General features: G+C 38.6%; 1 protein-coding gene across 7 annotated transcripts in view; it reads right to left on the reverse strand.

Annotated features, from left to right (window-relative positions):
• fat3a (FAT atypical cadherin 3a) overlaps positions 1 to 16649 on the reverse strand; it is a 128229-nt gene that overhangs the window by 40370 nt on the left and 71210 nt on the right. For all 7 annotated transcript variants that reach the window (XM_038285988.1, XM_038285992.1, XM_038285990.1 and 4 more), the window contains 6 exons: positions 9993 to 10130; positions 7359 to 7502; positions 4805 to 5002; positions 2236 to 3037; positions 514 to 648; positions 275 to 429 (listed from right to left, as the gene is read on the reverse strand). In XM_038285988.1, the coding sequence (XP_038141916.1) occupies positions 275 to 429; positions 514 to 648; positions 2236 to 3037; positions 4805 to 5002; positions 7359 to 7502; positions 9993 to 10130 (1572 nt within the window). The remainder of the gene's footprint in view (positions 1 to 274; positions 430 to 513; positions 649 to 2235; positions 3038 to 4804; positions 5003 to 7358; positions 7503 to 9992; positions 10131 to 16649) is intronic.

Consider the following 16649-nt stretch of genomic DNA (forward strand, 5'->3'; position numbering starts at 1 on the left):
ACCACTAGGGGTAAGCGTATCCTCGGTTAGGAAACACTGTCCTACAGGATGGATTGGTTCATTCCATAACAGAAAGTCATTCAGATCCTGATGCAACAAAGCAGCGGCAGACCATCACACTGCCACCACCTTGGGGGACAGGAGTTTCTGAAATGCTATGAAACTTTGACACATCAAGGAACTTCTGAAAAGATCCACAGAACATTTTCTCTAAAGTTTGCCTTCGTTAAAACACTGGTTTCACCAACTGCTATGAGTGTGTGTGGGCAGTTACCTTGAGAATAACGCAGCGCTCGTTGTGCATATACATGATGATTCCTCGGCTCTGCAGCGTCCTGATCCTCAGGGTCAGTTTCAGCTCCATCTGCAGCTGCTTGGACAGTCTGTATTTAATGTAGCTGTTGCCTGAGAAACTCAGTGACGTGTGACCTGTATGCAGCACAACACCGAAGGTCATTGTAAACACACCACTCTGCTTCTGAGCTCAAATGCAAAGGTTCATCCCCATCACACCTGCACATTCCCCCAGTTTGCCCCGCGGACACTGGCATGCGTAGCGTCCTCTGGTGGGCTCTACTGAAACACACTGCATGTCTGGTGGGCACAGCTGGTCCTCGCACTGTTCTAGCAGAACCGCACAACTGGCATCTGTGCACAAACACACATGGACAGAGAGAAAATGAGGAAGTGGTACCACCGCTTCTCTTGACAGATATCAGGATATTCTTCAGATAGATATTAAAATGAGTAAAGCAGGCCAATCAGAAATAATGATATTCTTGCAGTTTTAGAAATTATTTGCAATTATGAATCTTTATGAAGGACAAACCGGTAAAAGGAGAGTATAAATGAAAACAATGGTTTCTAAATGTCACTTTATATTTTCAAAGTGCTTGTAATGCTGCATTATGTAATAACTTAAACTTAAAACTGTAATAAAACATGACTACAACTGCCTATTGAAATAAATGCCTCCAAAAGGTCAACATCAGTGGAAGCATTCCAATTTATTTCATTATATATTAACATTATTCAATTTTTTTTTGCTGTGGTTATATCAAAATGTGACAGATTGTCTTTTGAAGAAAAAAATATAATGTGATTCAGTATTTAACAAATAAGATCACAAATCAATCAATCAATATGCATATTGATAGCCACCAAACAATAGTGGTTTTAGTTTTGTATTCAGCTTTGATTCCCTTATGGTAACATCATGTTAACAACGTTTCTACAGAACAACCTTTGTTTTATCAACAACAAAAGCACACTACTTTAATAAAGTATATGATCCCACATGTTAATCAAAAAAATTTAAAATCACAAAGTAATTTCATTAAACTAAAATATTCACCTGCTCTATGCTGTTGGAAGTTCTCCATGTAGGATTTGTTCTCTTGAAACACAAACTAAAGATACTTTGTTTAAAGTTTTTATTAACAAATTAGCCTAAAGGTGATCCGATTTTCAGAACCATGGAGAGTGCCTTTATGTCATTAGTCATTTGGCAAATAAGTTTAGGACATCCTTAGCTGTTTTATCTCACTGTTTGCAGAGAATATCCAACTTAAGGCTGAATGAAAAACTGATTTGTCAAATTATTGTAATTGAAAGTCATTTTATTTGTAAGTTCCACTTTAAATTTAACAGATATGTGTCTATATACAAAAACAGCTTAGACCAAAGCAATGGAACAGTCAGCCTGTAATGCTGAAAAGAAAAGAAATGAAAAACTGTTGTGGGTAAGGTCTGAAGGTTGAAATGCCTGTAATTGCAATCGCTCAACAAGTCTTCCGCTCATGTTTTTTTTGAAAAAATGTAAATTGTAATTTATTTTGCGATTTTTAAGTTGTCTATATATCTACTGGTATCAAAACAAGCGCACAGTTTAGTTAGCTTAATAACAGAGAAGTCATGATACGAGGAACTAGGAATGACCAAGGGAATTGTTTTCTGTATGCACCACCATCATTGTGTGATCATTATGTTTATGTTTATATCTTCATGATGACTTTAAATCACAACATTCATATCATTTATTTATATTTTTTTAATAACACACAGTCACACTGTAATTATTGTATTAAATAATGCGGCAATGGACCAATTATTAAAAAATTGAGCTGTAGTAAAATTCCATTACCTCCTGAAGTCTATATTTTTTACATAATAAACACTTTATTGACTTTTCTCAATTAGTAATTGCCAATAAAAGGAGGAGATCCAATTTCTTACCGTGGCATGTGCAGCGTGAAGTCCTGTGGAAGCGAGGCGAGACAAAACTGACTCGAGGAGTGCTGTATGTCGCCAAGTTGTGTGAATCCAGAGTGATACTCTGCTCACATTGCGCCCCCCGACACTCCAACCCAGAACAGTTCTTATCCAGAATAGCTGAGACTCTGAGCACATCCTCCAGTTTCCGCCGTGAGGTGCTAAGTTTCTGAGTCAGGTAAGCGGCCTTATAGTAACCCCCTCCTGCTGTTTCCACGGAAACAAGCAGGTCCAGTTGCTGTGTTCCACCAACTGGTTGCAGGCTAAGCAGGTGCAGCCTGTCGTGCTGTTGGGAGGTGGCCGCCTGCTGCATCACCTTCACCACGCTCTTCAGGTATGATGCTACAAAGTCGTGTGGCGCTACACTTTCAAAGCGCACAGTCACAGCGTCACGAAGCATATCAGGGGATGCTTGCTCTACATGCACGCTCACAGGAACAGGCACGTTAAAGCGGCCATCGCTAACGCTGGCATTGAGGAAGTATTCACCTGCATCCAACCCACTGAGGGCAATGATCTTCCCATCGTGGGGGCTGATCTTGAACAGACTGCGCTGGGAGGGGGCTGCGTGTCCAAAGGTCAGTGCATCATAAGGGTCGGCATCTGTGGCATGGAGCTGCCCGATTACACCACCTGGAAATTCATCCTCCATTGTGATTATATGAATTTCCATTGGTAAGGCTACTGGCCGATGAAGACTCTCCTCAATCACTCGAACAGTGAGATTAGAGCAGGAGGACAATGAAGGTTTGCCAGAATCCGACACCTGAAGCAGGGGAGGACACAAAGGAAGCCAAACAGAACAAATAAATAAACTTAAAAAATGAGATAAACAAATATTTCAGAGATTGACAGAGTCTTTATAAATAAGCCATATTACATTTTGCATTGTCAGGAGATTTTAAATTTTGTTTTTTATTCTCCTTACATTTTGAAGTCTAGTTTCTGATAGGATTGTTTATTGCTCTAGAGCTATATGACTTTGAGTGATTTTGACTGGATGATCTGGTGAACTGTAAAGTGCCTTGAGATGACGTGTGTTGTGAACTAGAGCGATATTAATAAACTGAATTCAATTGAATTCTATCAAACTCAAGGCTGACCTGTCGAGGCCATTTCCCTGGCCCTTAAAAGCCAGAAAAGGCGTACATGAATGGGTGAATGACTGAATGTAGTGTAAATCACTTTTGTCAATTCTCCTAACTTACAAACCATACAGTAGAATAATGTGCAATGTTCCCTCTAAGCTGCACGATTGTGCAATCGTGCAATGTTCCCACATTGTCAGTGCACAAGAAAATCTGTGCAGTGCATGAAAAAAAAAAATCCAACATTACATGGTAATCAATTAGATTGACATAATTTTTTTGTACCGCTTTGAGTCTGTGTATCAGCCTTCTTTCAATGTAAAACTAATAAGTCAAATAGGATAAACATTGTTTTTTTCCCCCAAAATTCATTACATTACATAACAAAGAAAAATGTAGACGAATTCCTTTATATTTTTCCTTGCCATACTTAATTAAATATATAAAATAACAAATGAATAGGGAATAGATTTTCTTAATGTTTATTTTGTTATGGACATTTACAGCATTTTGTCTTCATGAGAGCGATCACAAATTATCTAAGCCTGTTGGATGTGCAAGTTGGCTTTAGTTAAGAAAAAGCACCTGTTTCGGCAGACGTTCTACTCTTCAATCCCAGTTTTAAAAAATCAATATATAACAGGCTGCATTTGGATGAATGGGTTGAATAAAACATTAATGTTTGGCAAATTATCTGGGGCATCAAAGAGCTACAGGTGCCCTGCTATCCGACTTGCATCCATGCTATAATGCACCTGTTCACCGCAGATCATACAGGTTTGCTCTGAGTGATGCAGGCGGGAATTTACCTGATTCAGAAACAATAATCTTATTAACTTTGATCTTATTACTTTTTTTCATTTTTCTGAGCAGCTAGAGCAACATTTTGAATCTGTGGAACCTCTCTGCTTTTGGCGGACAGTGTTGCAAATAATTCTCATAAATTAATGAAGTCATTTTATACATCCTAATTTTTACATAATACAAATATATTTTCATGTTTATAAACAACTGAAGACAAATGTATTAGGCTACATATCAATTAGCTCCCGCTGTAACACTTGCCTTTTACGGGCTTGCCTTTAGGTTTCTCCTGTATTCTTATTGTTACCTCAGAGCCCAAAAGAAATTTGAAAACTGACTCAATGTCTGGACTCTGGTGGTTTGTTGGTGCTCCTGATATTCTGCCTTTTATTTTTAGGAACCGAATAATTTTAATGGTTAAACAGGAACTTTGACAGAAAATGTTTACATTTAATCTCCACCAAAGGTCATATCAATCTTTAAATTAACAGCAGCAGAGGTCGCTGTGTCCTCCTCTTCCTTTTACCAAATAATGGTTATTTCAATCTTTTCTCTCTTCTTTATGATGTGAAAATACAATCATGGAACTTAACTAGATCTTTTTCACCTTGGGACACAAAAAGAGCAGCATTAAACTCTACCTGGATCTGAAGAACATAATCCATTGCTATGTCCCTTCTGAAGACTTGATTTGCCACCAATGTGCCATCTGAGTCCAACCTAAACTCCCTGCCATCATTTCCAGACAGGATGCTGAAGGAGAAAGGCGGGCCGTTGTGAGTGGAGTCCTGGTCGATGACTGACAGCTGCAGAATTCTGGTGCCAATGGGCTTATTTTCCTGGAGCAGAGGGAAAAAATTAAGAAGGAGTTAAGAAAATAATATTAAAAAAGACACTTTCACATAGAGTGAGTGTTAAAAAAATCAGGACCCTCAGGAATCCCCTTGATAGGTCTGTGGGACACACGTTTGACTGTAGACAGTAGAGAAGGATGCAGAGTTTGTTCCAGAACTGAAACCTATTGAACAATGGATTCACTTCATTGGCTGTTTCCAGGCTTCCATCTGTCTTATCCTCTCTCTGCTTGAAGCATGTTATCTACTCCATCCCGGCCCACTTATCTTTAATATTCTTCTGCTCAGTGTTGTATAGTAACAATGTAAAAATACTTCACTACTGTACTTAAGTATATTTTGGAGTACTTTATACTTTCCAAGAGTATACATTTTTTTGAGAACTTTCACTTTTACTTCACTACATTTACGAACGTAATTGCATACTTTTACTCCGATACATTTTCAATGTTTGGTTTAGTTACTTAGAAAAATAAAAAAAATGAGCGAGAGAGCGAGAGAAACGCAAGTGTTTTGACCCCACCTACTGACTACAAAGTCGGGTCTTGCCTGGGCCTTTACATCAACACCAATAGAATACGTCTTTTTCGCAAAGCCAGTCTAAATTTATCCTACACTTGGTTATGTATAGTGTTTTAAGTGAATTTAACATTCAAAGTTGACCAAAATGTAAAAAAAAATGTCATTCAAACTGGACTTACTTTTTACTTATACTTTTCACTACATTACTTGAGTACATCTATTTTTACAGTAACTCTTATACTTAAGTACAAGCCATTTCAGACACTTTAAGGCTTTTACTCAAGTAACATTTAAGTCAGTGACTTGGACTTTTACCAAAGTCATATCTTGGAGAGGTACTTTTACTTTTACTTGACTCCGAGATTTCAGTACTTTATACAAAACTGGATCTGCTGGAGCTTGTTGTCGAGCTTCTTCCTGCACGCCTCCTTGCTTGCTATCTTGAGCTTAAGTTGTCATGATTTTGGTGCGGATGGTTGGCTTCATTGCTCATTTCATTCACCTGTCTAGCTCTGCCCTGTTTCTCATCACTGCTCAGCTGATCCATCTCTTCCTGCCCATATTTATGTTGCATGTCTCCAGCCATCAGGGCCAGAATATTTCTTTAATCTTTGGTATAGACGTTTTCTAGCGTTACTACTAGTGTTCTGTTTGCCTGATCCTTCTTACAGTTCTCTTCAGTGCAGGTTTCCTCTTATAATGGGGCTTATAATAGGCTTCTCCTTAGCTAAGAAATAAAGCACAGTGATCTGACTTCCCAAAGGAAAGGTCTTATTTTAGCATTTGCATAAAACGGTAAGAAGTTCTGGTTTCTCTGTTATGGCAACAGAAAAACTGTTGAAATGTATCAAAGAGTGAGGTGTGATTTAAATCACATTGCCTCAAATGCATTTGGGTGTCAGTGTTGCTACAGCAGAGGGTGGAATGTAAACAGCTGCCAAAACAACACTGGCAAACTTTCTGGGTAAATTATATGGATGGTTATTAGATGCCAGCAGTTTAATATCTAGGTTGCAGAGAAAAAAACAAACTTCACAGTAACATGTTCTGATTCTACTCTGATTTAACTTTGGCACCCCCTTTTCAATTCAACTAGGACTTTGGGAAGTAATTATTTAAGCTTTGAAAATTTGAATGAGCCTCTCCCAGGGGTAAAAAACAACTTGTTATAGTTGTTATGGTTAAGCTTTATAAAAGATGTCCAAAAATAAAATATATGGGCAAAATAATTTTAGCTGCACAGCATTCAATATAAAAGATAAAAACACCAAAAAGTGTCACAGTAAACTTCTGGTTTTCCTCGTCCATAGTGTCAAATAACTCAAGAGACTACCTGACTTATTGCAACCTGGTCTGACCTGTTCTGGTTAACTTCTGGGGTTAAATGTCTCTTTTAAATACATCTGATATGTTTACTTTTGTCATGTTTGACTTCTTGTCTATTCCAATTGGGTCTTTAGAGATGCTTTATCTTCTGCATCATTTGTGAAACATAAGCCCGTTCTGTATCTCTGTTTGATGATGGAGAAGGACCATCCATCACCCTGCAGTGCCCCAGAGGATTGTGGGAATACACATAGACAAGAATGAGAATCTAGAGTTGGTCTGGTGGAGACAGAAAGAACATGTGCAAAGCCTCCAGAGAGAGAAAGAGCCTGGCTAAGGTTTATAGATTGAGCCTTCTTCGCCTGGCAGTCAGAGTTGTTAACTGCACTCTCATTAAACAGCACACAACTTAGATTACTATGAACAAATCTGATTTTCTTGGGCTTATTATCACAATCTTCAGTTGGACTTGAAATGTTAGAGCCATGTTTACCTGTATGACAGCAGTAAGGTTTGCTGGGAAGAAGGTGGGTGGATTGTCGTTGATGTCAGACACCTTTATGCTGACCATGGCAGTGGATGACATTGGTGGGCTTCCCGTATCGAGTGCTCTAACAACAAGTGAGTAGCTGGGAACCTACAAGGACAGAGTGCATCGCAAACGTATTGATTCAGTGTCAGCAATGGAGCTATGAAGACAAAAGAGAGTTGGGACTTTGAGACAGAGCATAGTGATATGTGCCATAATCAACATGGTTGTTGTGGTGCTTTATTGATAATAAAATCCTTCCCTCTGTAAAGCAGCATAGGAACCAGTTTAAAGTTGGGGAGCTAGCACCTCCCTGTGTGAATATGCAGAGGTTTCAAGTAACAAAGCAAAAATACTTTAAAATACTTTGTTACCTTACTTAAGTAGAAATGTTGGCTATCTATACTTAGCTGGGGTAATTGTTTTTTAGACAACTTTTAACTTCTACTCCTTACATTAAAAAAACTAAACGTGTTAGTTTTGTTTTATTTAGGCTAATTTTCGTAATGGACTGTTGGTATAAAAAAAAAAAATCGAAATATTTTGTTTCATCCAGACAAATGTTTTTTTGTGGTTGGCCTCGGTGCTGCCCCAACTTGTTGTTCACTACATACCAAAGTAAATTGTCTTTTAAGATGATTAAAAGCTAAATTTGACACTTTTACCATTAGTGATAAAACTAAGGAAATGAAGGCTAAGGAAGTTATCATCCAGAATTGTAGAAAAATGTTCCTTTATTAGAGTAGTGCAGTAAAGCTTCTGTCCTTAACATTTTCTCCTGCATTACTTTTACTTTATACTTTAATTCGTTTTACAAATTCTACTTTTACACTTCTACTTGAGTAAAAAGCTTAAGTTTAACCTCTAACTTCTACAAAAGTCTTTTTAAACAGTAGGAGTTCTATTCCTAATAAACATTAATACTTTTGACACCTCTCAATATGTGATTGCCGCCACTATTACTAGCTACAAACACATTTCCCTAAAGTGGCCTCATAAAGGGAAGTCAGAATGTACCTAAATGTAGGTTAAAAAAAAGCAAAGATCAACAGCTAGGACAGAGTGACAGTCACTAAGTGTCTTAGTTTGACAGGTAGCTTTTTTCATTACTTCACAGGTTTAACTGCTTTGTATAGGAATTTGGTCGACCTGAATGGTCAGCAGTTATTTCAAGTCACTTTTATGGTGCTTAGTGTGCACATTTACCTCAAATATAACTTCAGGGTACAGGGCAAATAGATCTGACTCATATAAACAGACATCATTCTAATTGTTCTGCTACGTACTCTCTAAATACGCTCTGGTCTTTTTGGAGAATAGAATCAACGGTGCAGGCTGAAGACAAAAAAAAGGTATTTTCTGCATCATGTTGCACAAGGTTTAAAATCACATTTCTTATAGAGATGTAGCTGAATTAATTATTCATCATCTCTGGTGGTACAAGTGTTTTCAACTGTTTACCAGTCTCCAACCATGCCCTTTAAAGGAGAAGTCTGGTCATATTCAGAATTCAAACTTCTGAAAGTACTTTAAATATGAAATTATTACATACTGTTCAATAACTGATAAGTATTTTTTATTAAGAGTAATTTCATTTGAATGTACTTCACTGGAGGCATCCATGTTTGTCAAAGAACACTACTGCCACCTACTGGTTGGTGACGTCACGGTGCGGTATCGGCTGTTGATCAAGTCCCAGTGCTGTATCTGGTGTTTGTCACAACGCGCTATTATCCAAGTCATCTTGAAAATATTCTTCTTCCAAATGTTGGCTACATATTACGGGTTTTTTCTCTGGCCGAAAGTTCGATGGCAAATCCTCCCTCTTCTAGTTGGCGATCCAACGACCAACCCGTCCTTGGAGGATCAGGAATCAGAAAGGTGAAATAACTCATTTTTTTTCACTTTTACTCGATGTATTCCAGCATCCAGCTGCCATGCACGTGGGCATTGTCAGTTTCACTATAGCTCTGGTGAATTTCAATGGTGAAGTCCTCTGGAAATCTTCAATAATTGTTGTTGATTGCAGATGTGTCTAGTAGTTCCCATTGATTTTGCTTGTAAAGAAGGGAGAATGGCGCTAGGCTTGCCGCACCGTGACGTCACTGCTGGAAGATGCCAGGAGGGAGGGGTTACTATATTTGGGCAAAAATGGCCGCTCCCAGACTCACTGATTGCAGGAAACATTGTTGTTTTTATTTTATTACTGATTAACGACAAATTCATTAAATCACTGCAAAAATATTAGTTTTAGGTGTAAATAATGATCCATTGATTATTCCTTGCTGACCAGACTTTTCCTTTAATAGTCACCAAGAAGCCAATAACTGCAGAGAAAACTTATCTTAAGAAGGAAGCTGGATCAGATAAATAATGCCGGAAATCCGATCTAGGCACTCCTATTTTTACTGATATGGTACAAAGAAATAGATATATAGCAATTTAGTGACTTCTTATGATTGCAACAGTGATGATTTCATGATCCATCGGACTTGATCAGATGAAAAATGGATCGGTAAATCTCTACCCAAGAGAACAGAATCAAATGAGGGAATGTTTTTTAAACAGGAGAGGATTATAAGACGTATGTCTCCTTACTGTCTCGCGGTCCAGCGGTTTGTTGACCTTTATGATCCCGCTAAAAGGGTCAATGAAGAAGTCGTTGTCCTGGTCTCCGCTGAAAATGGAGTAGAGGATGCCTCCATTCAGACCACTATCAGCATCTTCTGCTATAAGCTGCACATAAAAAAGAAATAAATTAATGGAAACTAAGAACCACAAAATATAATATGCTACTAATTGAATGAGAAAAGAAAATGAAATACTGTACTCAATTATTGTAAAATTATTTCTATAAATGAGTGAGCTCTATGTAATATACATACATCAGTCATGAAAGAAACATAAACCACCTTTTTAGTAAAATTTGAAAAAACTTTGACGTCAGTTTTAAAGTGCGATGTCAGAGATGTCATATGAGTATCAATATTTATCAGCGCCGCAGTTTCATTACTTATCATTTGACATTTTTAGTGAAAGACTTGATCTGACTGGGACATGAACAGCACAAAGACAAGTTTAAGGTGACGCCCAACTATCGGTAAGCAGAGACTGCAGTTGCTTACGGGCCCCCAACCTCTTAGGGGCCCCGTCACTGACATCTGAAAATCTGGCCCCCTATGCAAATGTAGACTAGGACTTCTCTTTAACCCACCTGATACATGGTTGACTGACCGTACTTTATTTATACCGCAACACATGGCAGATTTCAACATGATGGTGAGCCATTAAAACACGACACCAATAGTAAAGCATACAGTGGTACTTTAAATTACTATGTTAATAACTGTTTATTAGACAGTTGGTAAAAAAATACACTCATATAATATGTTTCAAACTGCAATAAAGATCTTAAAAGAACAATGTATTTGAGTATTTTATTTTTTACAATACCACTTGGAATTATGGGTAACCCAGAGCGTAGATTAAAACCATAACCGTTACGTATAATGTGTTAGCGATGGGGGGGCATGTAGGGGATGGGGGTATTGTACTTCATATGGGGCCATATGTTGCTTACTGGCCTATTTTTGGGTCGTTACGCCATTGGTGACGCCCCTCTTGTGGCGTGGAAGTTTCTCTGTGGGATCAAAAGTCGTTCATTATAAAACCGCAGTTCTTTGGCTCACATCCAAAGTTCTTCAGAAAGGGGGAAGTCGTTGGCTCGGGCCTACAGTATAAGGTCAGCATACTGATCTAACCAGGATTCTAGGATGCAGCCCTCCACATGCCTTTAGGTGACAAAATGTTACCAGGCGGGTCAATATAGGGCGCTAGGGCGCCGCCCACTCACCCAATGACCTTGATTAAGACAAAAATAAATTGTAAAATAAAAATAATTCGAACTCAATACATTTATTGTTAGATGTGCAAGATAAATATCTAATCTTTAATGATGAGTAAAGCTGTTTTGTTTTTCGTCGGATTGGTGACGTATTTCCGTCCTGGGATGTAAAAATCTTTCGCCATAGACTCTCGTTAAAAGTTGTACATTCGCAGCACCTCCACTGCAACACAGAGGGACAGGAGAGCAGAAGAGCCGTATGTGTCACAGTCGTAGTGCAGCTGATTTACAGTTTGAGTTGCGTTAATGAAATTCCTTAAAGCAAGGAAAAGCTGCAGGTGAAACCGTTTGGACCTGATCAGCTGAACATTAAAACTAATCAGCAGTCCAAAGACAGATGGAGACGGTACACTCTGTCTCGTTCCAGGACCTGGTTTGACTATAAGGCTTGGCTAACTGCATGCAGTGAGGCTAATGCTGTGTTCTGCTGTCCCTGCATCCTTTTTCAAAAGTCAGGATCTGACCCAGCATGGATAAAGACAGGTAGGACTGATATAAAGCACTTTTTATAAAAGGAAAAGAAGAATGAACAATCTGGGATTCACATGGAAAATAATAGAATAGTCTACTTCTTCTAGGTGTTTGTTAATTTGCATAGTTGCTCCTAAATAAACACATACTTAGAAAATAAATAGTTTTTATATATTAAGAAAATATAAAGCTGACTAATAGCTTCTCCATTATTAAACTGGTAAAAAACATGTTTTAGGTTTGTGACACCATATTGGACCATTCAAAACCCAGATTTGCCTTCACAAAGCCTCAGAAGGGCAAGATTTATGTACAAAAAGTGTTGGGTTAATTAATTGTACATAAGTTATTCTACTTTAATCATATTACTTTAATCATATTATACTTACACATTTTGTTATCTCTATCTTACTCATATTACAAAGAGTGTTAAAACATTTAGTTTTGTTTGCTGTGTCATTAATGTTTTTTAAGTCTGTGCAGGAGGGATGTTGACTGCGACTGCTGTTAACAGATGTCGTTAAGGGTGTGGAGGAGAATGGAGAACTGTGCAACTAGATAAGGAGAGGGGTTCTCCTTATCCTATGATGTTGTATGATGTTGTATGATGTTGTACGAAAATTCTGGTTTCAACTGGGTTCTGTTCCCTCCCCCTTTAGCGGTTGAAACCACATTGTAATCAGGGCGTTTCTTCAATAAAGGGCTTGGAGAGCAGATACTGCTTCAGAGTGGGTTTGAAGTTGTAACTGAATGCAGTTTCTGATCCCCTCTCCTTGCAAGTAAAATATACTAAATTCTCTGTGTCATTCTTTGTGCAGGTTGCTGAATAAGGTGTTTGGTGTTTAAACCTAACATTAATTGGTCCTTCGAGCCGGATTGCAAGATACCCGACGACCCCCAGCAGGTGAGTGAGATCCAGATAAGCCTGCGGCCGCAGCAAAGAGACCCTTTACGGGACTGGTCTCTCCCTTACAAGCTGGGGTCCGACGGTTGAAGCATTTCGAGGACGCAGAGAATTGTGAGTAGTTTTTCTTTTAATAAGGAGTGAGTGAATTATTGGAAGAAAAATATATAAAATATAAAAAATTTATAAAAATATAATAATATAAAAAAAAAGAAAAAAAGATCGAAGTGAAGGGCGTGGGGTCACGAGATTCCCCTTTTGAAGTCCTCTCAGCGTGGGGTCACGAGATTCCCCTTTGCAAACAGTTTAAACCTCGTGAAGGACGGCGGTGTCCTCTATCTTAAATAGTTAAATTCCGCATGGGGTAACGAGGTCCCCCTTTTGTACTAAAACCCTGACAATTCTAGACTCTATCAGGTAAAATAGAAATTTTAAAACAGTTAAAGTCCGCGGGAGGGCAGGCTCCCCTAGTTTGTAAGGGCAGGCTCCCCGAGTTGTAAACTAGTTAAATTCTGCATAGGATAGCGGCGTCCTCTGTGTTTAAAATAAGTAAACAGAAATAAAGTAAAAGTTAACTGCGCAGTGAGTGTGTGTGTGTGTGTGTGTGCGTGTGTAAGGAAATATAGATATCACTAGATATCTGTATTTCATACCAAAAAGACAAGGGTTAAATGGTGAGCTTTTGTGGATGTTTGTAGACAAGAAAACTCCACCTGTAAGGGTTGAAGTGAGTTTTACCACAAAAAGTCGTTGATCACCATCTTGTCTGAAGCCCCAGTGTTTAGAACACGACAGGTGTTGAAAACCCACTGGGCCCAAATTTAGTTCAAAATGGGAAAGGGGCAAAGTAAAGAAAAACAGAAGTTATTGGAGGAACTCCAGTGTAAAGACTGGAAAGCAGTTGAAAATGATGACCCATGGGCGGTAGAGCCGTTGTGTTACTGGATAAAAAACTACGGTTTTAATGGTAAATTGAGCACCACAAACATAAAGGAATTGCAGCAAAAAATAAAAACAAAAAGCAAAAATAAAGACACTTTGATGGCAAAAGAAGGTTACATGCAAACCATGGGTTGGATGAAATTAGCAGGACAGAGAGAAGAGGGAGAGCGCAGAGCTAAAAGAGAGAGAGAGGAGAGACAAAGAAAAGATGAAAAAGGGAAAACAAGAACTGGTTATGCTGTAGTGACACATACCGCTGTGCTAAAAGCGGAAGCTTTACCACAACATTACTCTGCACAAGCAGCAGAACTGATTGCTCTTACTGAAGCATGCAAATTGATGAAAGACAAAATAGTAACTATCTGGACAGATAGTCAATATGCTTATGCTACAACACATACCTTTGCACAACATTGGAAAAACAGAGGCATGATAACATCAACCGGGAAACTAGTGACCCATGCCAATTTACTGAAAGAACTTTTACAAGCAGTACAGCTGCCAAAGCAGCTGGCAATATGCAAATGTGCGGCCCACACATCGGGAAAAGATGCTGTTTCAAAAGGGAATTCCTTTGCAGATAAAATAGCAAAAGAAGCTGCTTTAAAAGAAATAACAGTATTAACATTAACAGACAATTCACTAAAAGACGACATCTTACAAGACATGCAGCAGCAAGCTCCTAAACAGGAACAAGAACAATGGAAAAGCAAAGGAGCACGATTAAAGGAGGGGATTTACACCTGACCAGAAAATAAACCAATCCTTCCAAAAAACTTATACAAATGGGCAGCTATATTGACCCATGGTAAAACCCATGTGTCAACCGGAGGGATGGTAGGATTGGTAAACCAAACATATACGACCTATGGTTTTAATGCTTATTCAAAAAATTTTTGTAGAGCATGCTTAATATGTGCAAAGCACAATGCTCAGGGGAACCTAAGGCCTAAAAGAGGACAATTCCCAAAGCCAAACTACCCCTTTCAACATATACATATGGATTTTATAGAACTAAGCCCTAGTGAAGGTAAAAAGTTCTGTTTAGTAATAGTTGACTCGTTTTCTAAATGGGTAGAACTGTTTCCTACAAAACATCCAGATGCACTAACAGTCGCAAAAGCATTATGCAAAGACATAATTCCCCGTTATGGGATTCCAGAGAAAATTTATAGTGATAATGGCACACATTTTGTAAATCAGATAATAACCAAAATAGGACAAGCCTTTCACATAGACTTGAAAAACCACTGTGCTTATCATCCACAAAGCGCAGGCCTTGTGGAAAGAACGAACGGATTCGTTAAAAACCGACTTAGGAAATGTATGGAAGAAACGGGAAGATCATGGACTCAATGTTTGGATTTAGTTAAACTACACATAAATATTACAAGTACGACCGGGTTGACCCCTTATGAAACAATATTTGGCAGACCATATAGACTTCCCTATTTTAATAATAGCTGGGAAACAGATGATGAAAGTACTCTAGCAGACTACATGAGAAAGATGCTGGAGCAACAAAAGCAACAGCTGAACCAAACTGACAGTGTCCCACCCTCTGTGTCTCCACAGGAAAACCAATTAGTTGAACCAGGTGATTGGGTCCTCATAAAGAGCATAAAGAGGAAACATTGGTATTCACCTAAGTGGGAAGGACCCTATCAGGTTTTGTTGACCACTCCAACTGCATTAAAAATAGCTGAAAGAAGCACATGGATCCACTTGTCACACTGCAAGAAAGTGATAGATAGATCAGATGAGTAATGTGTAAAATCACTTTCTTAATTATTCTGTGGAACCTTACCGTACTGCTTAGCACTCTAGTAATTCTACTGTGGTACCTGTTATAGAATACGCATTTGGTCTCCTTCACCGACCTTCAGAGGAAGTCCATCGTACAAAGGGGGTTGTATTTTTTAGCATACAACCATCTCAAACTGGTGAAGGTTCAACAACTCTGCCGAGAGGTCATAGGAAGTAGACCACTGTGTAAAAGATTACCCATAGGAAACTTTTTGAAGTTTGAACCTAGATGATGTTGCAACTTTTCATATTAGTTTTGTTTTTAGCTCTCACTCAGTGCAAGGATTCTTGTTGCCCCCATGAGCCAGCTATTTGTAAAAGGGACGTCTATCTCTGCTATAACTCTACTAGAGTAATCAGTGTAGTGACTATTCCTTTTCAAACATTCTCGCAAAGATTTAAAATTGACCCGGGAGATTGGCGAGGTTATGATTTCTACCTATATCCCCGTGTAGTTCAAAGAACTCAAAAGAGTTGGGGAGACGTTTTCAGAACCACTGGACAGTGGAAAAAAGGATCATATGGATGGACATCTTTAGCTAAGAAATGGATGAGTAGAATATCAGGGTTCACTGTTAACCATGCCTCCAAAGTTTTCACTATGACAATAAACTCCACAGCAGAACCCCTTGAGAAGGAAGGCTGTTCTTCCTCATTTATATGTGCACGGTCTAGTGAAACCGATCCGTGTTGGACATTGTATCTGTGCTCTGCAAATGTTACACAAGAAGAAAATGAGATACAAGGGATTCTTACTTCTGCCCAAGGTGAACAGATAAAAATTCAAAATATTAATGACCCGCTTAAACCGGATGAATTGTTTCAAGTCACCACTGGAATCTCTGGGCAAACAAACAACTGGCTTTTAATGGCAGAACAAGCAGCTAAAACAGTGTCTAATGATTGTCTTGTGTGTATGGGAGCCAGACCGCTGTTACGTGTGGTTCCTGCCACCATAACTCCTCAATGTCTTCTAAATATAATGAATTATACAGTTCCAACTGATAATTGCACCTATTGGGATAAGATCTATCCCCTGACCACAGATGAGAAGAAAAAACCAATCTTTTTGAAGAAAGTGGCTGTGGCAAATTTCACCTGTGTAAACAGGACCGGAGTGGGCCCAAAATTGGGTACACTAAATGAAAAACAATGTGCAAGTATTTTACTGGTATCCACCTTTTTAAAACCTCAATCCCGCAGTGACATCTGGTGGTGGTGTGGAGAT

Source organism: Cyprinodon tularosa, unplaced genomic scaffold (genome assembly GCF_016077235.1).
Source record: "Cyprinodon tularosa strain WSP-4 unplaced genomic scaffold, ASM1607723v1 ctg219, whole genome shotgun sequence".
NCBI lineage: Eukaryota > Metazoa > Chordata > Actinopteri > Cyprinodontiformes > Cyprinodontidae > Cyprinodon > Cyprinodon tularosa.